We start from the raw sequence: 27,040 nt of genomic DNA, 5'->3' as shown, positions 1-27,040 counted from the left end.
GCGGGAACGCAGACTTCCTCCACAATAGTGCCACCCCACCGTACGGTCTTCCACGGAGAATACCCTGTGAAGTGTCTACCGCTGATTTTCCAGTAAACGCGAAGTCCTCATCTATATTTCCCAGAAAGTGAAGATCATGTGGTAGGAGCCATGTCTCTTGTAAAGCAATTATGTCAGCATCCCGGCAGAGAGACCTCACACAAGTAACAGACCGCTGTACATTCTTACAGTTGAAACTAATTATTTTAGTTGTAACATCCATTATTGATTAAAGGTAGTCCTGGGCATTTGACCACTTCGGTGTCTTCCTTTGAAGTCTATAAAGCGTCTAAATGCCACCCCTTCCGGCCAAAATTCATCTCTTAAAAAATATGCTATTTTACTTTTAGGCACATAGACTTTGTATGCATCATAATCTTTTGGGATTTTCATAATAACTTTCTCCAAATCAACAGAGACTTCCGTCTTATTTTTTACATAATTTAGAATATCGTCTTTCGTCACATCTTTCGCTATGTTATAAATATACAACGGTATTCGTATATCCGCCGCTTTAAAATTTACATTTGATTCGACAACGGCTTTCCCTTTGTTACTAACAAATCGATTTTTCAATCTTTTTTTTTGTACCAATATCCATTGCTTATTTTCTTCTTGAGGCTTCCATTCGCCCTGTTCCAAAACTTTAGAGTAAGATTTTCTATCCTGCGGCTTGCAGTCATTGTAGAACGGCCCGTCTGACGGTATTGTAGGCGCAGGAACATTCAACGCATGAGTCATGCGCTCGCTCGGCGTAAGCTTTGGTTTGTTTACCTCTTCGAGCGATCCGCTCACAGCTGACTCGACGAAGTCAGCCGGTGACGCACCGTTATTCATTTGTTTGGTCGATGATTTGTTTTCAATACTACCCTCTTCGGGATGATGATTTTTATAACGGTTTTTTCTGCTCGGTGATAATGAGCAGGGACCCTCACAAATGTCCTTCTCATTGCTGAAAGGCTGCAACCCCATGGGACCACTGTTACATTCGAAACTTTGTAACATACAAGCTCCCCTCTTCGGATTTATGTTTCTAGAGAGATTATTTGCAACCGAGGCACCTTTCAGCGTTTCAATGTCATGTTTCAGTTTATTAAAATCCTCCTTACTTGCATAGTACTGAGAAATATTGTTGAGATCCTGACGCATCTTCACTAAGTCCTTGAGAATTTGTGTAACATCGACATGGTCGAAAAGAACTGGGGGTAGTTTTTGCAACTCCCGTGCGACGAAGATCGGTAGGACTTCTGGATCAGCTTCTTTCAGCGTACAGAGGATGTCATCAATATCTCTTACAGTCTTTCCATCACGTTTTCTGATCTTTATCTGCTTCGATAACGATTCATACAGTAACCGTTTCGCAGTCACAATATCATTTTGAGAGAACGCCGTGACACATATACGGCTGATACTCTCCTCATCCATAATGTCCATTTTATTACAAATGAAAGCAAGTACATACGCGTTATCAAAGGTTACTCAAAATGTTGTTATCAGATCTCGATGAAATTTAAACGCGACCACATGATAAACATCAGCTTTCTGTTAAATTTAAAATCATCAAAATCGGTTCACCCAGTCAAAAGTTCTGAAGTAACATACATAAAAAAATACAGTCGAATTGAGAACCTCCCCTTTTTGGAAGTCAGTTAAAAAGTGTCGCGACAGCCTATGTCTAACTATTATAGTTATGTCACAATACGTTTGGTGCAACGTTGTTGTGCCAAACAATGCCATTTTACAATAAACGATTTAAAGTTAACATATATTTTGAGGAGTTGATGATGTACACGGTGATGTCAACGAATCGGGAGTAGGGAGCGTAACACTAATGGCATCATAAGATGATAGCTTGTCATCTGCTAGATTTAATGATTTGTTGATGACTCTGAAAGGATGGACATTGTTCATTTTCAAAGTTGATAAATCTAAGCTTCATTTCACTACTATGACTAAGGTGAACCATATCTTGATTAATTTGTACATGAGACAAAAAAAAAAACTTACGGGACAAAAACAGTGTGGCGTTAGTGTTGGTTTGGTGCCCTCGACTAATCCTGCTATTGTTCGTCAACACTTAAAAGTTAGTGGTATTGATATGATCTGAACAAATTACACTATTTTTTGTGGGCGTCCAGGTTATACTGTTATTACTATTTTTTTCCATGTATCCGTTAAATTTGGATTTTTAGAAAACCTGCCAAATTTTTATATAAAACATTATGGTGGAAGTTCACATTAAGTAATTCTAGTAAAATATATTAATACTCATAATACGTGTATTATATTTAATTTAATGCAATTTTATTATATAACTACGTTTATTTAAAAAAGATAGCAATATAATATTTTAAATAAATCAAAATCTCAAAAATGTCTGTCTCCTCTTTTGCCTTTGCCATTTTTTTCGATAACCATCTACAAACAAACCGGTAACAACACTATCGCTCGGCGACAGTGACTTCTCGGAAATAGACTCCGATCAGTTGCTCGACTGATCCGCATATTGTATGCGGGCGAGCGGCCTGTGTTGGTAAACAAATCGAGTCAACACGAACGATAATATTTGTAATTTTTAAGTTTAAAAAAGGTTTAAAAGAAGTATACAAGTAATAATGTGATTAAAAAATACTTACGTATGAAAGGTAACGCCATTTTATAGTAAATTTGACGTGGCAAATCTTTTTTTGCAGCAAAAAACAGAAAAATTTGGCATTTTTCGAAGGACGTTGATTCAATCGCGCAACTAGATTTAGTCTAGTGATCAGTGCGGCGGCAACTAGTTTTATTGTTTGCATATGGCCATTTGGCCTTATACCTTGACAGAGAGGAACGCCTGTACATGGCTACTCCCCTCCGTGTTGCTCTTTGGTGTTACCCTCACATTAGGAATTCTAAACATTTTTTTGAATATCATATCAAAAATTGACCGCTCCAGCGGGATTCGAACCCGCGTCTCCGACTGACCGTGTCGGCGCTCTAGCCAATTAAGTATATTAAAATTTGAATAGTTACGGGTTTCTGTAAAGAGCTCACTATAGACGGCGCCACGGTTCGCTTAAACCGAATATAAAAATCATCATATCAAAAATTTCGATCCAGTGGGTATATCGTTCCATAGCTTAATTGGCTAGAGCGCCGACCTAGTCCTGATAGAGCTTGCCGGACCTAGCATGCTTCATTCTATCCTGATCCGGTCTAGACACATGATCTAGTTGAGCCTGACTTTTTTTCTAGTCGCGCTGTTCGGCTATTTAGACTCATAGTCGATATTATAATCTTGAAATAGTAGCTTTCTCAGGATACATGCATAAAATCGTTTCAGCCGTTAATATAACACAAGTATAATATATTGTCCCAATCTCAGAACATAGTAGTATAAAATTTAATCTCCTAGTTAGGATTAATATCTCGGATACGATAAATAAAACAACGTTGTCAAAAATAATGTATTTTTAATCACAGAGCACTTGCGCTAGTTCTGTAATAAATAAATTACCACAACAACCACACTCGGGAACTAACTACTTACACCTACTTACACTAACAAGAAGCGCTCGGCGCACCGACGCCCGCGACTGTCGCACTACCGTCGCACTACTGTCGCGCAACTGCGACTGGCACGAGCGCCGGTGCGTCGCGTACCGGAATGTTTCGTATCACAAGCGACGAGCCAGGCTCTACTGTATGTAATAATTTAATCTACAGTTAAAAATTCTACTGATTACCCCGCTTAGTTTAATAGAGGCCATTGCACTTAGATTATGTCATATGTCAAAACAACTGTCACACCCGGCGGAATCTTTTCGCATATCGACGGGTGCAAAGTAAAAAGAGTTATATACAAAATAGCAACTTTTCAGGAGAGCGCAAAATAGGAAAAAGTGCTCCCATTTTGTCAATTTCAAACCAAATTTGTTGAAATTTTCATCACTGCTATATTTTTTAGAAAGACAAACAATTGTATATTTCATTTCATCTAATTATGTTTAATTTACGAGATATTGCAGTTGTCTGCCTCTACATTGTGCTTAAAAATATGACAACTGAGTTAACTACCACTTGGTCGTTTCTACATAGGAATTAATAAATCTGGCTTTAATAAAGATGTTTCATATATTTATAAGTATGACTTTTCCAATTCCAAAAATTTCCAAAAACGTCTTTCCATGTCTATTGTGATCTATTCAAATGGTTTATTATTATGATAACACTTTCACACAAACCTTAATACGGAAAAAACCAAAACAAACAAACATTGTTGCCGGCCGGCGAAGCACATGACATCTGACTGATGACACAATAGGAATGAACGTGCGCCCCCCGTGCGGACTGCGTAAAAGCGGCCAGGTGGTAGTTGAACGCATGTACGTCGTGTAATTTTACAAAACAGCAGTAGTTGTCTTCTTTTACTTGACAAAAGTACAAGAAATGGGGTGATATTTGTATTTTTTATTTTGCCATGTTGTAAAATATAAAGTTTTTAGTTAGTTACTGCAATAAAAAAAAATCTCAAAATTGTAGTTAACTTTTTTTACTTTGCACCCGTCGATATATACATAGTTTTAGATTCGTTTAAAGCGATGAGGCGTGGACAATAAGGTTCACTTCCGAGTGGAGGCCATCACGAAAAATTACATTTCTACGTCTACGTACGTAGTCGCATTTTACATCTACGTTATAATCGACCGCGCGGCCGCGGAGATACATATGTCGCGATACATAAGCCTATGTACTCGATGCGACGCTCGCGAACCGGCTCGCGACCGACTCGACGGCTCCCACTCGCGATCACGTACAGCAAGGTAGTCAGTCAAAAAGTCCGTTTCCGCCGAGGAGCACCGGCGGCGCGCTAGTGCTGCTCCAGCAGCTCGGAGAGGTGCGCGGCGATGGCGGCGGCCGCGTCGCCCGTCAGGATGGAGCGGTGCGTGCCGGGCAGCTGGCGCGTGGTGAGCGGGCCGGTGCACACGGCGCCCAGCCCGTAGTCGTCGGCCAGCGCCACGTAGTTGTCGCTGGCGCGGAACAGCGTGACGGGCCCGCGCAGCTTGCCGGCCGGGCGGTACGAGTCGGCCACCACCAGCTTGCGGTAGAAGGCGGCGGCGGCGGCGCCCAGCGCGTCCGCGTCCGGCGGCGCCGCGCCCGCCAGCAGCTCCGTGGCGCGCTGCACGCGCTGCTCCCAGCCGCCCAGCCTCTCCAGCTCCGCCGAGACCTGCGCAGGGGCGCCGTCAGTACGGTAGGGCGCGGGGAAATATCCTGCGCACTGTTTAACTGGGGCAGTACCTCGATCTTACAGAAGATCACGGCTAAATAATATTTCTTTCAAGCAGTGCTGCATTCTTACGGTGAACAGGTAAGGTGACTAGAATTCCTGGGGGGTTTAGGGATAGGGTGGGACACGCGCTTGTGATGGTTCTGGTTTCGATGGCGTCTGAGCCGTACGCTTATTTACCGACCTAATTGTATATAAAAGAAGCTCAGCCGACGCCGGACCGACTCTCCGCGGCTTCCGAGGCGCGAAACTCACCTTCGCAACGTCAACCTCCTTGAACAGCTGGATGAAGTAGGTGAGCGCGTCGGCCTCGTCGGTGTGCGTTGTCCTGGCGGCGCGCTTCTTCGTGCTACGCGTGGTGTGAGTCGCCACGTAGGCCGGCGACCCGTCTACTAGCACCAGCCGCGTCTCGCAACCCGCCTGTCGTTGTTGTCGGAGGATTTTATTTAATATTTTTTAACATGTGATATTGTGTTAATGATGTGTCCGAGGTGAAATAATAATAATAAATGGTAAGATTGTAACAAATATGAGAAGGAAATATTAATAACATTACATTTTTTAATACGAATATTAACAAGTAAGAAATTTTCTATGAAGACGAGAAGGAATAATAAATTGTTATCAAATGTTTCCGACTGCGCCAAGTAAAATTTCCTTTCTAAGCTACGGTATTCACATATAAAATAAAATCCTACAATCGATTTTATAATTGCCAGAAAAAATAATGAAGTAATATAAATAAAATTTCGTATAAAATAAGCGAAGTCTAGTATAGTCGTAAGTGTAACGGTAAGACGGAACCTGCTCGAGCTGCAGCGCCATCTCGAAGGCCACGCCGGCGCCGAAGGAGTAGCCCAGCAGCGTGTAGGGCGGGCGCGGCTGCAGCGCGCGCACGTGCGCCACGTAGAAGCGCGCCAGCGCCGCCATGTCGGCCAGCGGCGCGGCGCGCGTGCACTGCAGGCCCAGCACGGGCGCGCGCACGCCGGCCGCCAGCGCGCGCAGCCCCGCCACCACGCCCTCGATGGGGTGCACCTGCGGGGGCGCCACGAGCTTATAAGGCATTTCTTGTTGGAGAGAAACGCAAATATAGTCTTTATTTTGAGATTTCTAGTAAAAGGAACAGAAAAAGTATAATTACTATTATTATACGAGCAACTCGTATAATAGTATTAGATTTTTTTAAATGTATGTTCGGGGATAACTTCGTCTTTTGTGAACCAATTTTGATAATTCTTTTTTTGTTGAAAAGGAGATATCCGAAGTGTGGTACCATGATAAGGGAACCAGGATCTGATGATGGGATCCCAGAGAAATCGAAGGAAATCCTCGAAAATCCGAATAAGTTTTTAACGACGTATTTACTTGACTATTTTTTCGTCTACCGTACGTACGTCTACGTATTACTTGTAAATTTAATTGAAGTAGGTTTATTTACGTTTGCCAGCAAACACAATTATTATTTATTCGCTCCCGGTTGCTTGAGCCTCGTCAATACACTGATTGTATCTCCGATAAATCTACATTACGATAGCGGCATCACTACACACACACACAACACACACAGACTAGTTACGACGGGACGATAGTACTTCGCGAGGACTCACCATGAAGACGGGCGGCACGTCGTCGGACGTGGCCGCGCTCGGCAGCTTGACGACCACCTGCTTGGGCATGAGCTCCCCTTGCGTGGCGAGCTCCACCAGCTCGGCTCCGGGCGGGGGCTCGGTGGCAGCGGCCGCGCCGGCCTCTGTAACGTTGCTCTCGCCGCCGAGGGTGCGCAGCTTGGCGAACGTGAGGCCTCTGATCTCCTGCACGCCCAGGATGACGTCAAAACCGCGCTCCAGCGTCTGTTTTATTTCAGCGCCCATTAGAGAGTCCATTCCCAACTCGGCGAGGTTCGTCGTGTCCGACACCTTGCTCGGGTCCTTGATACCTGCAGGAGTAAGGTACGGTTAGAGCGGTCTTCGCGACGAGTGGGCGGCCGGACACAGGGCGACACGCACCGAGGATGTTGGCGACGGCGTGCACGAGGTCCTGCTGCGGCTGCGCGGCGGCGCGCCGCTTGTCGGCCAGCACCATGGACGCGGCCACGGCGTGCGGCCGCGCCAGCAGCGCGCCCAGCGCCTCCATGCACGACGAGATGCGCTGCGGCAACGTGCCGCCCACCACGGCGTCGTCGCCGCCCATGGCCATGATGAGGCCGACGTCGCCGATGGCTCCCCACTGCACGGCCAGGCCGGGCAGCCCGTCCGCCTGCCGCTGCTCCACAATGCGCTCCATGGCGGAGTTGGCGAGCCCGTAGTTGCTCTGGCCGGGGTTGCCGCGGCCGCAGGACACGGACGAGAACACGACGAAGTAATCTAGTTCCGGGGCCATTTCACGAGAGGCGGCATCGAGAGCCTTTGTTGCTGTAAGAAAAAGAAGATTATAAAGCGATTATGAAACAATTAATAAATTACAAATCCGTGATACAGGAGCTCACTACATAAGAATTTCAGAAAAAAACTACGAGGGCATTTTCTTTCTAAACAAACAATCACAATACGAAGCGTTTGCGAGCAAGCTTACGGTATCGGAGGCGATATAGGGAAACTCATCCGAAACAAACTGTCCAGTGACGTTACCGTCGATCTTGGGCCGCGCGACGGCGCGGAAGTCGTCCGGCGTGAGGTTCTCGAGGAAGGCGTCCCGCAGCACGGCGGCCAGGTTGAACACGCCGCCCACGGGCGCCAGCGCCGCCGCCTCCCGCAGCAGCGCGCGCGCGCCGGCCGGCGTGGCCGCGTCCGCCGTCGACACGGCCACGCGCACGCCCGCCTCGCGCCAGCGCCGGACGCACCACGACTGGTAGCCCGTGCGCACGCCGCTGCGCGAGTTGAACACCAGCGCCGTGGCGCCGCGCACCACCAGCCACTGCCCCAGCTCCAGGCCGAAGCCGCCCAGGCCGCCTGCGAACACGAGACGCTAGAGAAACCATCGCTCGCGCGCGACCGCAGATGGCGACCGTCGGGGTACCGACCGACGAGCACGTAGCTCTTGCCGGGGTGCAGGTAGGTGCGCGGGATGGCGGCCACCAGCTTGTGCGCCGGCCGCGCGCCGCCCGCCTCCTCCTCGCGCACGCGCAGCAGCACCTTGCCGATGTGCTTGCCCGTCGCCATGTACCTGCAGAAGAGGCTCTGTGAGCGATCGTCCGGATAGTGTGGCGTGTGACTCCGAAAATGACGAGACTGCACGGCGACCGACCTGAAGGCCTGCTCCAGCTGCTGATCGGTGTACACGGTGGAGGGTAGCGGGCGCACGGCCCCGTTCGCGATGCCCTCCGTCAGGCAGCGGACGACCTCCCGCTTCTCCTCGCTCTCGGAGCCCGCATCGAACAGCGCGTCCAGCAGGATGCCGTGGAAGGTCGTGTTCTTGAGGAAGATCGCCATTCCCTGCGAAGAGAGAAGCGAGTCACGAACGAATCCCGCTAACGACGAACGGAACGACGTTCGTCACCGACGCGCACTCACCAGCGCCGTGTTGTTGGAGAGGTCGAGCTTGCCGATCTCGAGGAAGCGGCCGCCGTCGGCCAGGCAGCGCACGGAGGCCAGCAGCTTGTCGCCGGCCAGCGAGTTGAGCACCAGGTCGACGCCGCGGCCGCGCGTGCGGCGCTGCACCAGCTGCTCGAAGGACGTGTCGCGCGAGCTGCCGATGTGCTCGTCGGGCAGCGCCGGGAAGCGCGCGCGCAGGAAGGCGCGCTTGTCGGGCGTGCCCACCGTGGTGTAGACGGCGCAGCCCGCGTGCAGCGCGATGGCGATGGCGGCCTGCCCCACGCCGCCCGAGCCCGCGTGCACCAGCACGGCCTCGCCGCGCCGCATGCGCCCGCGCACGCACAGCGCGTAGTAGGCCGTGGCGTACGCGACGGGCACCGTGGCCGCCTCCTCCAGCGACCTGCGGCCCGGGCACACCGTCATTTATCAATCTTTAAATATATAATTGCTGATGTCTTATACAATTGCATGCCATAGTTCCTTTAATGTTTTATATTCTCTAATAATAATAAAAAAAATTATTTACGTAAATAGATTTTCAATTACCCATTTTAGGTTATACTGTTGAGTTTTAAAATAACAGCGATTTATTCATTAATGTTAATTTAATTTTGTAATCAAATCATTTTGTACGGGTCAACGCACATTGAGCAATATGATTGTTTTGCTAATTAGTAACCTCTTTAATTTAGCTGATTTATTACGAAATTGTTATTTTTCTTATGCAGATTTCTAATGAAATTGATATTTGTTTGCTACGAATGACGTCAAATGACGTCTGTACTTCTGCCTATATATACACAAAATAATCTTAATAAATTTAGTGTTAGATCGACTTTCATTGGGTTTGGTTTCCCTCATAACCTTCCCTCACATGTCATCTCTCACTCAACCATAGACTGTACCATACAGTTTTTTGGTCCTTCGAGAATACAGCCTTGCTGTTGACAAGCTGTGGATTTCCATCGACGTTTGGAAGATAATACAGCAACTTCAAGCAAAATACAAGCTTTCTATAATCTGACAACAGTCTTTCTTCGAGGATCATACAGTTTTTTGGTTCTTCGAGATTACTTTCTTCAAGACAACAGTCTTTCTTCGAGGATCATACAGTTTTTTGGTCCTTCGAGATTACTTTCTACAAGACAACAGTCTTACTTCGAGGATCATACAGTTTTTTGGTCCTTCGAGAATACAGCCTTGCTGCTGACAAGCTGCGCAGTTATTCTGAACCTGCAAGCTAGAAGACAACAGTCTTACTTCGAGGATACATACAGTCGTGTTGATCCTTCGAGAAAAAAAAAAACAAATATTTCTTCGAGAAATCACTCAAGAAAACAGTCAATCAAGACTATAAACTCTACGGATTTCCATCGACATTTGGAGAGTCCACATACAGTGGCCACAACGCTCACGTGGAATTTGTGTGACTGCGAATCGGTTGACTGGCTTCCCAGAAGCGGGTTCCACCAGTTAAATTGAGAAGGCGCAATCAAGGTCGCACTATCCACTGAGAGATTGGCCTGGACCCCTGAAGACGGTCCTATCAATTTTACATCAACGTCAGCATTAAAAAATTAATATGGAAAATATCCTGCAACGACAACAAGAAATTGTCGAAGCAATAAAAAAGATAGAGAGAAACTTAAACAAAGATTCCGTATCCCGGAAGACCCGTAAATACTTGGACGAGCGACTCGATGTCCTTGACAAATTATGGGCCGAGTTCCAAGGTAACGACCAACGGTTGTCGCTCTACCATAACGATACTGATCCTTATTTTAAAGAAAATCAATACGTACAGGCAAGAGAGTACTTTGATTCTGTACGCATCAAGGTAGCGTCATTTTCGCCAGCAAGGGAGACTTCTGTGTCACCGACACCAGGAGCTGGCAAACCACTGGAATCACCTGCGATTCCGACAACACCAAAGCTGCAGCCAAGACTCACATTGCCAACAAGTTCAAATGCCACTAAGACCTCACCGACCGATCGAGGTCAGGCAACAGAATTAATGTCACTCCAAAGAACAAACTTCAGAGCTTTTCATCGACAAATAAATCGCTTGAAAGTAGATGAAATCCAAGACAAATGGGAGCTGGAAGACGAGTTACGCAACATACAAACGCGCTGGAACGCAATAGACGCTTTGCACTTGCAAATAGATAATATCCTACAAGGATCGGATACCCAGTACGATAGTGAGTTTTACGCCTACGAAGATTCATATAAGTCAATCAAAAGGGCGTTGAATCTTAAACTCACATCGACCATTCATCACGAAAAATCGACACCACAGATCGACTTGCCTACATTTACAGGCAAATATACGCAATGGCCTACGTTTTATGACTTATACGTAGAAAGTATTCATAATAACAATTTGATTACAAAAACTCAGAAGATGCAACACCTAAAGAGCAAATTACGAGGAGATGCTGAACGAATCATCCAACATCTAACTATCTCAGCGGACAACTACGACACAGCGTGGGAATTGTTGACACACAGATATAACAATCCACAATTGTTATTTACTAAACAAATCGAAATCTTTATTAATCAGCCAGCCGCTCAAAAACAATCCGCGTACGAGATTAGACGTATTTACGACACGTCAATGGAATGTATCTACGCTATTAAAAACCTGGGTATCGATACAAGTACCTGGGACCCATTACTAGTTCATATTATTACAAAAAAGCTGGATACAGTCACCTATAACGACTACAAGGAAGCCCGGAAAATGCCACGAGAATTACCTTCACTCTCGGAGCTAATGGACTTCTTAGAGAGCAAATTCATCGCTTTAGAACCAAGCGGCATAAGAGATAGAGAAATGTTGTCATCATTCAAAAAATATAATCAACAAAAATCAGTTAATAACAAGACTTACAAGCCTCAATTTCAAAAAGAACATCGGTATGGAAAATTAATAAATAAAGAATATCAAAGCGTTGCGACATACATGTCAAATTGCCCGATTTGTGACAAGAAACATCCCTTATACAAATGCGAAAGGTTTATCAAATTAACACCGGGCGAACGTTATCGAATTATCGAAGATTTTAACCTTTGTCATAATTGCTTGTACACACATAACAAGAATTTATGTACGTCAATGAAAAAATGCAAACTATGTAAAAAGAGTCATAACACAATGTTACATGACGCCTATGCTATAAACATTAATAAGCAGTCTACAAACGCGCTGACTGACATGTCCAGTGGGTCATCAACCCAGCTGAATACTCAAACTCCACAAAAATATCAAGTGTCCTCCTGTGTCCTGAATAGACAGGATAGTACTAAGACTACTAAGAAATATGTGAAAAGCAATAAGAAATATGAAAAAAACAAAACCAAATTTTCTGTAAACGAGGACCTTCTACGAGCCTTATTAAAAAATCAAACAAGTGTCATAGAAGCGCAATATAACATTCTTCAGAGGAATGAAGAAATATTAAACAAGCAATTCGGAATACTACAGAAATGTCTAACGAATCTTTCTTTTGCTAGTAATCGAACTGAGAAGATAGCTAACAATGAATTACACATTTTGTCATCCTCAGTCTCAGCTATGATTATATCAAACCTACGACACTTGCAAGAAAGCGTTATAAACTCTTTAACAAGCCTCGCAAACGGTCATTTAGACAATCATTTTTGCTGCCTGAATAATTGGAAGAACAATTAAATATCATATACCGACATATACCGAATGACCTGACTTTGCCTGCCGATAAAAACGATTTTAAAGAACTTTATAAGTTAATGAAGGTCAACGGCGACATTGGTTCTTCTTATTTGATAATCGAAATCAAGATTCCTTTGGTAATTAAGGAAAATTTTGAACTGGATAGAGTAATAACCCTTCCTCAGCAGCATTATAACGTAGAATTTATCGCACCATACATTGCATTCAATCTACAAAAGGACTTACTACTCATCTTGACAGAATCAGATGTAGAAAATTGTGTCCACATACAGACAAACAAATTATTATGCGCTCTCGATAAGCCGATATACGAATTACAAATAACCAGCGGAATGTGTAACTTGAGTATACACAATACAACAATATGTAAAACAAAGGAGGCACCATGTCGCGTGCGCTGGGTCAAGTTACATAACAATAACATGTGGCTTTATTCCTGCTGTGGGAAATGCACAGTGCGCATATTTTGCATTGACACTGGAGTTGTATTGACAACACTGACCGGGAATGGCCTTTTACAAATCGGTCAAGGTTGTACAATAAAAGGTGACACCTTCTCTATATTCACTCAAAATAGTTACATGAGCCAAGTTAAGGTCCAAGAAAACATACCGATCCCAGCCGATTATTCAATATTAAATTCCATAATAAATACTTCGGATTTCCAACTGTTTACACCCGAGGATCATGAAGACTTGTGGCGCCGGATGAAGTCTCAGATCATTAACCTCAAGGAGCAGGAAAACGCATCACTCAGTATACATTAGGGTCTATTATTGTTGCGGGATGTCTGTACGGGACCATGCGATATCGCAGAAACAAAATTATACAGAGCAGTGCTGTGAAAGACGTCTCCACGACCGCAGTTCCAGTTGCAGCAGATAAGAACGAAGACCAGGAGGCCCCTGCTCCCCCGAGCGCGCGACCGCGATTCGTTCGACTGGACATACCAATTAAAGAGTAGTGCAGTGATGATTATTATATAAGTTATTTAAATCTAGGTACTTAAATTTTAATTGTATTGTTATTATTGTTATTGTAGATTTTAATATCAAAATTATCTTTCTTCTTTGAGTCGGCAGGATGTACGGGTCAACGCACATTGAGCAATATGATTGTTTTGCTAATTAGTAACCTCTTTAATTTAGCTGATTTATTACGAAATTGTTATTTTTCTTATGCAGATTTCTAATGAAATTGATATTTGTTTGCTACGAATGACGTCAAATGACGTCTGTACTTCTGCCTATATATACTCAAAATAATCTTAATAAATTTAGTGTTAGATCGACTTTCATTGGGTTTGGTTTCCCTCGTAACCTTCCCTCACATGTCATCTCTCACTCAACCATAGACTGTACCATACACATTTCATAAACTGTTTATCATTTCAACTGTATGGCCAATTTATCGGGACTTTATTGAACTACTTTAGAATTGCTTTTTAATGTATTTTAATTATTATTGTTTGTTACGTGTTTAAATTAATAGGAGTGTAACACGGTCTATAATTAAGATAAATAATACTTAGCTTTTAAGATCTTTTGTTATGATTATAACTGTCTATTGTCAGTGTATTGTTGGGGTTAAATAAATAAATAAATTACATAAGGGAGGAGGGGTCTTAGCAAATACTACGGCTGGTCACAAAGGGCGGCAGGGGATTAAAAAATTGTTAAAACGGGTCACGTACTATATTAAAAACCGTATATACGAACTTTAAACTAAACTTAGTAATTCAAAATATTTAATTCCTCATACTTTCGAAAACAAAAACAACAAGTTATCAAAAATAACTGTTTCAAATTTTTTAATGAAATAAACTCACCATGCGGTCGGAACTTCCCATAGGAATCCTTTATCGGCCATGACCGTCGTCGCAAGTCCCTTCGCCGCCACCATACCCATGACTCTCTTCCCGTCCGACGACCGTCCGCTGAACTCGAGACCCAGAATACACTCCTGCAAAAGACGATCGTTTCAACGAAGTCGAAATTTACTTTATATTAAAAAAAAAATGACGTAATCTAGACGGATAATATCGAGCCCGGCGCGGCCGACACGCACCTGGCCGGCGAGGTTCCCGGGCAGCGCGTCGGGCGGCAGCTTGCCGGTGGCCAGCATGATGTCGCGGAAGTTGAGCGGCGCGTAGTACACGCGGCACAGTTCGGCGCGCGGCGGCGCGGGCCGCGCGTGCGCGAACCGCAGCTCGCTCTCGATCCAGCGCAGCGACGCCAGGTCGCCGCGCGTCAGCGTGTTGACGTAGGCGTGCTCCACCTGCAGCTGCGCGTCCGCCGTGTCCGACAGCGGCAGGTGGCGGTACGAGCCCCACACGCCGGCGCGCAGCACGTTCACGGCCAGGTCGCGCCGCACCTGCGCCGCGTAGGCCGGCGCGTCGGGCGCGAACGGCTCCTTGGCGTTGGGCAGGTAGAACACGCGCAGCGCGCGCCCGCCGGGCTCGCCGCGCAGGCACGTGGCCAGGCCGAGCACGCCGGCGCTGGCCGCGCGCGACACTACGTACACGCGCATCGGCTCGCTCTCGGCGCGCTTCAAGGCGTCGCGCAACGTCTCCACCCACGCGTACTTGTCGTCCTCCGTGACCTCCACGACGACGGCCGGGGCGGGCGGCTCGGGCGCGCGCCGCAGCAGCAGGTACTCGCAGTTGGCGGCCACCTGGCGCGACACCGCGGCCAGCCCGGCGGCCCGCACGGCCTCGGCGGCGCCGCGCTCGTCCAGCGCGCCGTGCGGCTCTTCCAGCAGCACGTGGCCGGCGTCGCCCAGCGCGGCGGCCAGGTTCGCGAGCACGCCCGCTCCGTGCCTCGTCAGCACGTCCGCCGCTATCACCAGATGGCAATCGGAGTCCGGCGGACCGCTCCGAGCGTCTTTAGTCGTGACCTGTAACCGACACGTGTGTATAATATAGCGTGTTATACTTAAGAATATAGAATATTATAACAAAATACTATTTTAAACGATAAGAACGGGCCGTACCTTGACGTCGTGAGACTGCATCGCGGCCGCGTATGGTGCGGTCTGTGCACCGGCGGCCAGGCTGGCCTCCACGCGCGCCACGGGCTCCGCCTCCAGCGCGGCCACCACCAGCGGCGTCAGCAGCGCCTCGGGCGAGCGGTCCAGCGCCGCTTCTACTACTTTCATCTTCAGCGCGCCGACGTTCTCCGCCATCAGCTGCATGCTCACGATGAGCGCGTCGCGCTTCGACCGCGAGGTGTCCTCCGTGCCCACCGTCGCGTTGTCGTACGGCAGGAACACGTACTTCTCGAGCTTCGGCGCCGCCTGAACGTTAGCGCGGCGCGGCGCGAGACTCGTCTTTACGCCCCGGAATTCGACTCCGCCGGCGGAGATGGTGTCGACATCGCGATGCATCTGCACGGGCACGGTCCCGCCGGCGGCGGCGGCCACGGCGGCGGCGTGCGCGGCCGGGTCGATGAGCGCGCGCTGCAGGCGCGTCGGCAGGTAGAGCTCCCGCGTGTCGACGCCGATGATGCCGAACTGCAGCATCGTGTCCATGAACGAGATCCAGTTGTCGTCCCAGGCGAGCTCGCCGGCCGTGCCGCGCGGGTCGGAGGAGCGGATGCCGCGGAAGACGCCGCCGTAGAAGTAGCCGCGCAGGCGCAGCTCCTTGTACACATCGTCGGTGGCGAGCGGCAGCAGCTCGGGCTCGGACGGCGCGGGCGCGCGCGCGGGCAGGCGCTCGGCGGCCGCGCGCTCGGGCACGCGCACGCTGCCGGTCACGGCGACGCTGCCGCCCTCGCACACCTCGAACTCGCCCGAGCCCTCCAGCACGTTAATGAGGAACCGGGTCGGAGCGTCCGGCGACATGATAGTCGCGCGCTTGAACTGAACGTTCTCGAATAGCACCGGGGTCTCTTCGACTTTTCTGTTGTGCAGCTTCGCCACGGTCCTCCAGACGAGCGTCTGAGGAACAAATGACTCGTCACATCTATACCAACAAAAATCTGTCCGTCACATTCGAGAGAGAAATCGATCGTTACCAGGTATCCGGTGGCCGGGAAGAGGATCCGGCCGTCGATGTTGTGTCCCGCGACGAAGGCGTCGTCGGCGCGCGAGAGGTCGTACTCGATGACGTTCTCGCCGGAGCGCACGAGGCCGAAGTCGGCCACGCTCCACTCGACGGAGTGGTCCCAGCGCACGCGCGAGGCCAGCGCCGGCGTGCCGCGCGACACGGGCCACGGCACGGGCGGGTACAGCGCGCCGGCGCGCGGCCGGGCGCCCGCGGCGAACAGGCGGCCCAGCGCCGCCAGCACGTGCAGCGCGGCGTCGGGCGCGTCGCGGCGCACCAGCGGCACGTGCGCGGCGCCGGGCGCCGGCCGCGCGCGCTTCAGCACGGCCTGCAGCAGCGCGTGCGGCGCCACCTCCACCAGCACGGCGCGCTCGGGGATCTCGCGCACGGCCTCCGCGAAGCGCACGGGCGACAGCAGGTTGTTCACGTGGTACGCGGCGTCGCTCAACTTAGCTGCGGACAGTAACGACGGCCGTGTATTCGGACGATGTCGTAGATTCATTTTTATTAATTTGTAGTCTTTCGACTGAATTGGAAGCTCCTTTTCTATATTTGCAAGGCACGGGCGTAGGTTATACTCGCACTCTTTACAATACTATGTAGGTAGTACTTAAAATGATTATAACAAAATTGTAACGTCCACCGAACACGTGTCTATCGTGTGGCGGAGGGAGTAACTCAGAGCAGTGCCTAGGACTTGCGACCCAGGTGTAGGTTTAAGGAGATCTCCTTTGGGATACGTATCAACGCTCACCTTCACTGCTCGAGTTATCCGCCATAATATGTAACAATTAATTAATTATCGAATGAGTCTAGGTTAAGCTACTAGCAGGATACAACAAATGTATCGTGCCAAGCCAGAGCCAAGACTGCCTTAGCCGAGGTGACATCGTTCGTTTTATACACGTCAGAACAATTCGAGTAATATAATAAATGAGGGTAGATGACTATCGAACGATGTGCTAGGTGGCGCGATCGTTACATCTGTTGTTTATAAATTCCTTTCTAATTGCGTATGACAGCGCTAGTATTGACAAATTTTTATTTTTATATTGTTTATTTGGGAAACAAACAAAATAAACAAACACATACAATTAAATTTCTTACAAACAACACATTTATCAATAAAGGAAATAATGAATATGACGGCGCATAGACATTTTTAGAGTGACGTTTCGGAACTCTGACACAACCACGGGCGCTAGTGATCTTGAGCGGGTGAGTCGAGACGGACGTGAGACATTATACGCTTGTCAACGGTCTCTCAATTCACATCGTATCGGTACATTAAGTGTTCGGTGGAGTGTCTCTGTGTGATTGTTAATTGTTATTGAAGAACTATTAAGAACTTTGAACAATTGTAAAACGAATTATAATTAGTGATTATATTGTGTATGATGATTTGCGAAGCGTCGTTTTATTCTCTTCATCCGTCAATTCGCGTCTACCCACATTTTAATAGTTGTTGAATAGAGATGCAATTAATAATGATGATATAGGTCAGATGCCTTTAAATAAATTAATTAATTATTTAATTAATAAATAAACGCAATAAACGGAACAGCCCACCGATAGAATTTTTTGCCGTGTGTCGTGTGGGTCCGAAGACACAATACACTAGTTTTGTCAAACCGTGACAAACATCTATACGGCCAATACGAACGATTGTGCGGGGATCGAACCCGTGACGGCTAGCGTTTTGTTTCAAGATAGGAGTCGGGATTTCTCACCGATGTCGGAGTTCCACTGGTCCTTGGGCAGCGAGGACGACACCCAGCGCGGCGAGCGCGGCTTGGGCTGCGGGATGACGCGCTCGAGGCTGCGGCGCAGCAGCGGCGCGGCGGTGGCGATGTACTTGCTGTGGAACGCCACGCCCGAGCTGTTGACGCGCCGCGCGAACACGCCCTCCGCCGCCAGCGTCGCCACGAACTTCTCCACCGACTCCACCGGACCCGATATCTGTTCGACGATCCTCGACTTTATTATATTTAACTATGTTTATATACATTATCGGGTAGTCCGAGAGTCGAGCAGGCCGTACGCACCGTGACGCTGTCTGCGGCGTTGTGGCAGGCGGGGACCACGTCGGGCGGGCAGCGCTCCACGCACTGCTCCCAGGAGAGACCGACGGCGGCCATGGCACCGGCGGATAGTTTCGCGTCCACGATGCTGCGGCCCCGCCAGTACGCGGCGAGCACGGCCTGTTCCGCCGTCAGAGTGTCGTCGGCGTACGCGCAACCTGCGGAGACAGTAGCGGAGAGCTCGGTCAGCGAGATTTGAATTAAAAATACATGTAACAAAGCCGACATCGATCATTCGCAATACGTCACCTATTTCGCCAACGGAGTGTCCGACGATTCCGTCCGGTTGAACGCCGACGGCGCGCAGGACGTCGACGAGAGCGACCTGCACCGCGGCGATCGACACGAACGACACGATGACGTCATCGAAGGCGGTGTCCGGCGCGTCCGTGAGCACGTGCAGCAGGTCGATGCCGTGCGGCTTCAGCGCCGCCGCCGAGCGCTGCACGCTGGCCGCGAACACGGGCAGGCGCATGAGCGCGCGGCCCATGCCCGGCCACTGCGAGCCCATGCCCGCGAACACGAACCACACGGGCCGCGGCGGGCCGCTCTCCACCTCCTGCGCGACAGGATAGGACAAGGTCAGCGGACGGGGGCGCGCACTCAGTGCAGTGGCGTAGCGTGGTTGTCGGCTGCCCGGGGCGAAAATTTTTTTTGCCGCCCTCTTATTTAGGTATTTCAATTTTATGTATACTATACATTACATTAATTATTTTAGAGAACTTTTTGGCAAGAACAGTCATCATTATTTTAAATTTGACAGTTTATATTTTAAATAAAAAGTTTATAAAGCTATCTCTTACACTCTATGTGTAATAGAAGTCATTCTCGCTGATTATTAGTCATAAACGGGAATTCCCACAAGTATAGACGTTGCCAGTCGCTACAAAAAGTATAAAATGGTTCAAATATTTATTAAATATTTTTATAATTTAAGTATTGTTAAATTTTGCCGCCCCATAAGAAGAGCTGCCCAGGGCGGGCCGCCCCTGCCGCCCCAAATACGCTACGCCACTGACTCAGTGACGTATTTTATGATTGTTAGAAAGTTTGTCGCCCCATAAATTAATCTTTTTTCATAAATTAAAATTTTCTTTGGAAATTTTTGCATGCCTTTTTTTTAATTGTATATTAATCGAAATTTCACATCTCTAGTACGTATGCTCCCCCCTCACCGTCCCGCGCCACGGGCTCAGTGTCGGGCGCGCACTCACCACGATCTCCTCCACGGGCGGCTCGGCCAGCAGGCGGAACCCGCGGAAGGCGTGGCCGGGCAGGTGGTGCGCGTGCACGGCGTCCAGCAGCGCGTGCAGCTCGGCGTCGCGCGGGTGCTCGGCGGCCAGCGCCAGCAGCTCGCGCGCCGCCTCCTCCGTGCGGCCGGCCGCCAGCACCAGGCGCGGCACCGCGTAGGAGGCCGGCGCGGGCCGCCCACTGCGCTCCGACTCCAGGATGATGTGCGCGTTGGCGCCGCCGAAGCCGAACGAGTTCACGGCCACGAGCCCGCCCTCGAACGGCGTGTTGCGGTCGACGACCTGCGGACGGACGGTTCTGAGTCTTTCTTTTCGTTAGATCGATCGCAAGCGTGAAAACGATCGTAGACAATCATCCCTCACCTTTATGCGACCGTCGCTCAGCGCCGGTATGTCGGGATTGGGCTCCTTGTAATGCAAATTGGCAGGGATGCAGCCGCGTTCCATCGCCACCACGACCTTGGCGATGGAGCAGAGTCCCGAGGCGGGCTCCGAGTGTCCCATGTTCGACTTGACCGACCCCAGTAGCAGCGGACTTTCGCGATCCTTGCAGAAAAAGTCGGCTATCGCGTTTACCTCTTGAGGATCGCCGACCTAAAACGGACATATATTTATATCGTTAATACGTGTGACGAGGGCAACGATTTGAATTATTTTCACTAAGACTCTCACAAGTTCTCGACAATCTGTAAATTTTACCTTCGTGCCAGTCCCGTGAGCCTCCACGTAGACCACGTCCTGCGGCCTCAGGCCCGCCTCGGCGAAGGTCTCCTCGGCCAGCGCGCGCTGCACGCGGCCCGAGGGGAAGGTGATGCCCTGCTCCTTGGCGCCGTCCGTGTTCATGCGCGCGCCGCGCACCGTGGCGTAGACGCGGCGGGCGGCGGCGCGGCGCTGCAGCAGCACGGCCACCACGGCCTCCGAGCGCACGTAGCCGCGCCCGGCCGCGTCGAAGGCGGCGCAGCGGCCCTCCGGCGACAGCATGCTCAGGCGGTGGAAGTTGAGCGACGTGGCCGGCTTCAGGCACAGGTTGGAGCCGGCCACCACGGCCGCGTCGCACTGGCCGGCGCGCATGGCGGCCACGGCTTGCGCCAGCGCGAACATGGAGCTCGAGCAGGCCGTGTCGATGGCGTACGAGGGGCCCTTCAGGTCGAACGTGTACGAGATGCGGTTGGGAAACATGGCGCGGCAGCAGCCGGTGAGCGCGTACCCGTTGATCTTTTCGGGGTCGCTGGTCCAGAGCTCCTCGCTCTCGGAGTTTGAGACGCCGACGTAGACGCCGGTGCGTGAGCCGCGCAGCTCAGCGGGGTTGAAGCCGGCGTCTACGACGGCCTCGTGGGTCAACTCCAGCAGCAGGCGCAGCTGCGGGTCCATGAGATGCGCCTGCTTCGCGTGCACGCCGAAGAACGTGGCATCGAAATGTGTGATGTCTTTTAGTTTACCGTTGCGCTCCGGTAGACCGTGTAAACCTAGTGGAAACATTTTTTGTTATTAAAAAATCTTAAAAAAAAAATCGCATAACTTAATTGTATTTAATTATTAGTATCTAGATCCACTGCCACAGATAAGTATGGAGATCATCGACATAGATAATATATACCCTATAGATAGTAATGACATTGTAAGAAACTGTTTAACTGCAGGTTTCAATAATTAATCGATTTCTGATTTAATTTACAGGTAAGTTCGAAATCCCTTCACCAGTAGGCACAATCAGAGATAACTAGACTATCAAGAGCGGCCATGGGTCGTAGGTAGGTATAGCGTAAAGTTAAACGAACTGAAATACGTAATTATGGCAAGTGGGTAAGATTGCTTTCTTGTGTGTGTCGCTGTCGTTTATACGCTTGTACTAAGTTACTTTTTATACTATTGTTATATAAACTTATTTTTTACTTATTTTTTAATGAATTGCTCTACTTAAGAAGCCATGATTTGTTGACTTACTTGTATTCTAAATGTTACTACATATAATATGGAGATTATAGATATCATAAGGCAACAATAGTCCAATTTTGTATTATACTTTTAGAAAGAAAGAAACACGCTTTTTTCTTTTGCCTTGTTTCTTTTAAAAAACTCAAGTATTGTCTATAAAAACTTAAATTATTGCATTAATTTATTACGTAATTTATTACATTCAAATTGTATCTCTGTAACCGTGTCCTAATTAATACTTTAAGATGCAATCAATTTATTTGGAATCCGCGAAGTAAGATATGATGTATGATTAAAAGTAAGTTCAACTGCTTTGAATTATTTTGTTTTACAATTGTTTGAAATTATAAGTTATTTGTTTTATTTTGTTGACATAAACATTCTAGGTGTTGACTGTGTTCCCGAGCTAGACGGTTATGTGGCGTGCAATGCGAGCGAAGACAATCGATACATCAATACGTTGACGAGTGAACACAGCGCCCCGAACGGTTGCCGTCGCAGGACTTAACGTCGCACGCGAACCTCCACAATTGACTGCATGGTCTTAACGAGACGAGACGCTGCCAGCGGACAGCACATTGATCAATATCGAGCCGTCACGGGTCGGAATCAGAAAAACAAAATTACTTTGTAAATATTAGTAGTAAACACATATTTGTATATACACGTCTCGAACGCTTAAACGGCTTTACCAACTAAAACTAGCGCTCGTTTACGACAAATACTACGCTAACGGTTTAATCATTAAACTTTAATGTAACAATTTATTTATACAAACTAAATATAACAATTAAATAATGTTCAATCCGCGCTGAATTTCGCAAACGAACAAACACTTTTCCTGTAAACCTCCAAGCGAACCACCGTCTTGTTTTGGTCCTTATCACGTTGAAAGATGACTCAATGAGGATGCCCGTGCGAAAAATAAACTTTTATGCTTGTTTAATGTAAACAATTTTAAGGATAGATCGAAGGATTGCCATGTTTTGAACGGGACTGACTCGTTCCTATTGACCAGCGAGTTATCCGCGGTCGCGGTGAACGTGTTTATTTGTGTTACGGTTCTATTATAATTACATAACATTTGATATTATTTTTTGTTTCGGATTTTAAGGAAATTGCGACAATGCTCGCGAGCGAAATAACTACGGAATTATTGCGATTACGGAAATAGTAGCGTGGGTATCCTCGTACTGGCGTCACGGTTGTGCGTCTAACGTCTTATTTACAAAGATTTTGCTGCATTTATTTGCAATATTACAGCGTCTTAGCAGGAAAATAAATTTTTTAAATTTTAAAAATAAAGTGTAAAGATAATGAAGCAACATTAGGAATAGCTTACTACAAGAAAAATAAAATCCGTTTTAAGTAGAAATATATCACGCTCTTTAGATAAACGAAGTTATTACATCATCCAAACAGTTGCAAATCTCAAATAGATTACACGATTATACTTTTCGCAGTTTTAACAACGAACTAAACGTTATTGGATGTAAAAATGTAGTTGTCTAACTGAATACTTTATTTGAAAAATATATTATTTGAGTTGTTTTAATTTTAGAAAAATAAGAACAGTCGAAAACAATTGTTAGCTTAGTCGAGTAAATGTCTTCCTTCCATAAAAATTTAATCTCGGCAATCAACGAACAATGACAAATATAAATTGAATAAGAGAAGCCCTTACTGTGCTGAGAACATCGGCTCGCGGTCACGATCCGGCTGAATTACACTACAATACACATCGCGCCTGGCTACTGGCCGCTATTGTTGCACTACACGCACGCACGTCTACTCTCTGAAGGAATCGTTCTTACCGGGAGTCCAGCGCCGGCCGTCGGCTGTGACCAGGTCGACACCGTCGAAGAGCTGCTGTGCGAACTCCTCGATGTTATTGGATTCGGGCAGGCGGCCCGACAACCCCGTCAACACGATGTCGTCCGCGTCCCCCGCTCGGCTTCCGTTCATCACCGCACCCGGCATCTTGACCTTCCGTTGTGATCTTCACCGTGTTAATTACCTGTAACCCAAACAAACTGTTAGTTGCCGCAGCTCGTCTCGGTCAAGCTCGGAGCATCAAGTCTGAGGGTCGACGTCCTCTCACCGCGAGTAGGAGGCCGGACTTCAGCGCGTAGTGGTCGGTATCGTTAGAGTGGAGCGACGGGCGAGCCGCTCGCAAAGAAATGCTCGCGGTAAATGAAGCTGCGGCCGCGCGACGTACGGTTAAAAGAGCGCGATAGCGGGGTCGCGACCCGCCTTACGTTTCCATGAGACTCCGTGTTATCGCACGCAAGGACGACGAAGGTCGATGATTCTACCTTCTCACTCTCTATCACGTCGAACTTCTATTCGTTAGAAGCTAGACGAGATTACGCAGTTAAAAATTTTAGACGCGCGATGTCCGATTCGACCTTCGCTCGACAGCGAAGACGGTAATCGTCCGTGTGACCCGCGATCACATATTCGAGCGATAACACCGCGATCTAACAGGTGGACAGGTCAGATATTGTTTTGGAGTTCTCGTCGACTGCTCGTCACGTGAAAGCAAAAGTAGGGCAGGGAGCGCGGGAATAAACGAAGGCGGTAGTGGCGATCCTTTGTGCGCCAATTAACTTCGGGCCTCATTGCGCCGCCTCTCGAACTGCGTCGGGAACTTTTATCTGGGACCGTCATGTTGTTGAGTTCATTTACTAAAATTCGAGTATTGCAGTTGTTACGTGCGTTATGTTTATGTAACTACTTGTAGTTAATAACTTCACTTTATCTATCTTTATAAACGCAAAAATAATATTTATCTTGCATAAATTATACTTTGTAGTGATTAGGTACGCTAGTCTATACAATATGCGCAGTTTGATTATCAGTCATCTTTAGGCTTGAAGTAGTACTAGTATTACTGTCTTCTATATCCGTATAAGCATTTATGAATCATTTATAAAGGTAAAAGTCATTAAGTACGAATTCATAATGTACCTAAGGGTACTTTCGACTTGTGAGTCTGTCTCCTGTAGGTATTGACCATGACAAATCCAAAGAACGACCCGTAACGTAACCTTTGGAAAAATGTATGTTATGTGCGTGGAGTGTGCGGCGCGTGACGGAACACTTCCCGGCACACGTCGGAGTCGTGTCCAACCGCGTGTAAACAGATTCTGTTTTGCGAAATCGCACACAAATATCTCCGGAGAAGAGTGGCGCGGAAAGTGGAGAATGTGTGGTGTTATTTTACGATTTCATCTGCTTCAAAAGGCACCAAAGTGCCAAATAAAATGTCACTACTTATACATTTTTTCTACGTGTGAAATTACATGTTCTGGGTATCTTAGCTAACTTGATTACAGGTAGATCAGTGGACATAGTCTTTGTTCATTGATTACTGAACTCGGTCGGTTAGCTCGGTCCGATCTAATGGCGGTTTCTCGCAACTTATCGACATTGTTTGACATCCCGATCTCAGCGAAACCCGTTATAATCTCTGCAATGACTCAACAGGCACTGACTGCGTCAGGTTACTTCGCGCTAAAACAGATTTTAGTAAACTATCATTTTAAAATACATTTTGACGTATAAAAGATAAATAAATTTATAACGCTAAATCGTCTTATGATTACTGTAAAATAATCCGGACGCTACCATTGACAGAATTTAAGCATAACATCGTAGCAAAACTATAAATCAGTTTTAAGTTACATAAATATGTCTATAAAGAACAGGACAAACTATTGAAAATACAGAATAACACTAACATATCAGTGGTTACCAATCTTTCATGGAAAATCCAATGACGGTAAACCATAAGGAAACCTGCAAGGAATAGACATAAGTATATAAAAGTTATATTGAGATAGTTGTATTTAATTTCAATACGCGTGTCGAAGGTATATTAAATAATTTATTGTCCTGGTATCTGGTTAATATTTATGCTAGCGGAGAAAAAATAGAAGTAAATGTATTATATGAGCTGTGTGGCTGCGGCATTAAAGAATATAGCCACCCCCTCTCTTCCCGTGGGTGTCGTAAGAGGCGACTAAGGGATAACACAGTTCCACTATTACCTTGGAACTTATAAAGACGACCGATGGCGGGATAACCATCCAACTGCTGGCTTTGAAATACACAGGCCGAAGACGGGCAGCAGCGTCTTCGGTGCGACAAAGCCAGCCCTGCGGTCACCAACCCGCCTACCCAGCGTGGTGACTATGGGCAAGACACATGAGTTCACGCCAATTTTGGCGTGAACTTATGGAGGCCTATGTCCAGCAGTGGACTGCAATACGCTGAAATGATGATGAATGATGATTATATGAGTTATAATTATGGGCGTATCCATTGTGGGGCAAGATGCGGCATTTGCTCCATCCTGACTCGAAGCTAATAACAGAGTTTTTACATTTATATTTTAAATTTTAGTTTAACCAAAACGTCCGCAAGATACTATTGAAATAATTTGGGTTGGAAAGGAGATATCCTAAGTGTAGTACCGTGATAGGGAAAACAAGATCTGATGATGGGATCCCAGAGAAATCGAGGGAAACCCTCGAAAAACCGCATAACTTTTTACTGGGTGTACCGATTTTGATTATTTTTGCCGGTATTTATCATGTGGTCACATTTAAATTTCACCGAGATCTGATTACAACTTTTGGAGTAATCTTTGATAATGCGTACTTACTTGACTATTTTTTCGTCTACCTACGTTGTATTACTTGTCGATGTAATTGAAGTCGGTTTTTTTTTCGTTTACCAGCAAACACAATTATTTACTACGTACCTACTTATTGAGTTTTTGTCATTGAAGCCCATGGTTGTAATTGTGTAAACGTATCGTAAATTTATGTTTACGGGTGGAATGACAAACTGAGAGAATAATAAATATGTGTTTGCTTTCAACACATAGAGCTCTATGTTGCAACAGTATGAAATTTAGTTATTACCAAAAACTAATATCTACGTCAAATATATTAATTAATATGCTAAGATTAAGATGTTTGCCTCCCTTTTTAGAAAAAATCTCACAATTACTTCACATAAATTATATATCATTTTATAGATAACTAACTGTGCCCGCGACTTCGTCCGCGTGGAATTTAACAAAAAGTTATTGTTCAGTTCGCACAGTTATAAAATAAATAAATTTCTAAAATAAAAGCAGCCTAAGTTACTCCTTACTGCATCTGCT

General features: G+C 47.2%; 2 protein-coding genes across 2 annotated transcripts; both read right to left on the bottom strand.

Annotated features, from left to right (window-relative positions):
* Positions 1 to 261: 261 nt before the first annotated feature.
* Positions 262 to 1,464, bottom strand: LOC123659801. Its single transcript, XM_045594973.1, has one exon. The coding sequence runs from the start codon at positions 1,462 to 1,464 to the stop codon at positions 262 to 264; it is 1,203 nt and encodes a 400-aa protein (XP_045450929.1).
* Positions 1,465 to 4,786: 3,322 nt separating this feature from the next.
* LOC123659490 (fatty acid synthase) lies at positions 4,787 to 23,844 on the bottom strand. Its single transcript, XM_045594704.1, has 20 exons — positions 23,679 to 23,844; positions 20,629 to 21,395; positions 20,293 to 20,523; positions 19,894 to 20,211; positions 18,929 to 19,238; positions 18,644 to 18,837; positions 18,329 to 18,557; positions 16,570 to 17,051; positions 15,548 to 16,492; positions 14,624 to 15,451; positions 14,385 to 14,518; positions 8,818 to 9,238; positions 8,552 to 8,739; positions 8,328 to 8,470; positions 7,936 to 8,256; positions 7,315 to 7,719; positions 6,916 to 7,244; positions 6,113 to 6,343; positions 5,564 to 5,728; positions 4,787 to 5,248 (listed from the first exon to the last, which is right to left on the bottom strand). Exons 1-20 carry the CDS (start codon positions 23,842 to 23,844, stop codon positions 4,892 to 4,894), a joined length of 7,164 nt encoding a protein of 2,387 aa, XP_045450660.1. The 3' UTR covers positions 4,787 to 4,891.
* Between the last annotated feature and the right edge of the window lie 3,196 nt (positions 23,845 to 27,040).

This window comes from Melitaea cinxia, chromosome 14, assembly GCF_905220565.1.
Source record: "Melitaea cinxia chromosome 14, ilMelCinx1.1, whole genome shotgun sequence".
Lineage (NCBI taxonomy): Eukaryota > Metazoa > Arthropoda > Insecta > Lepidoptera > Nymphalidae > Melitaea > Melitaea cinxia.
Note: the sequence above shows the minus strand (reverse complement) of the source record. Positions and strands in the feature narration are given on the sequence as shown.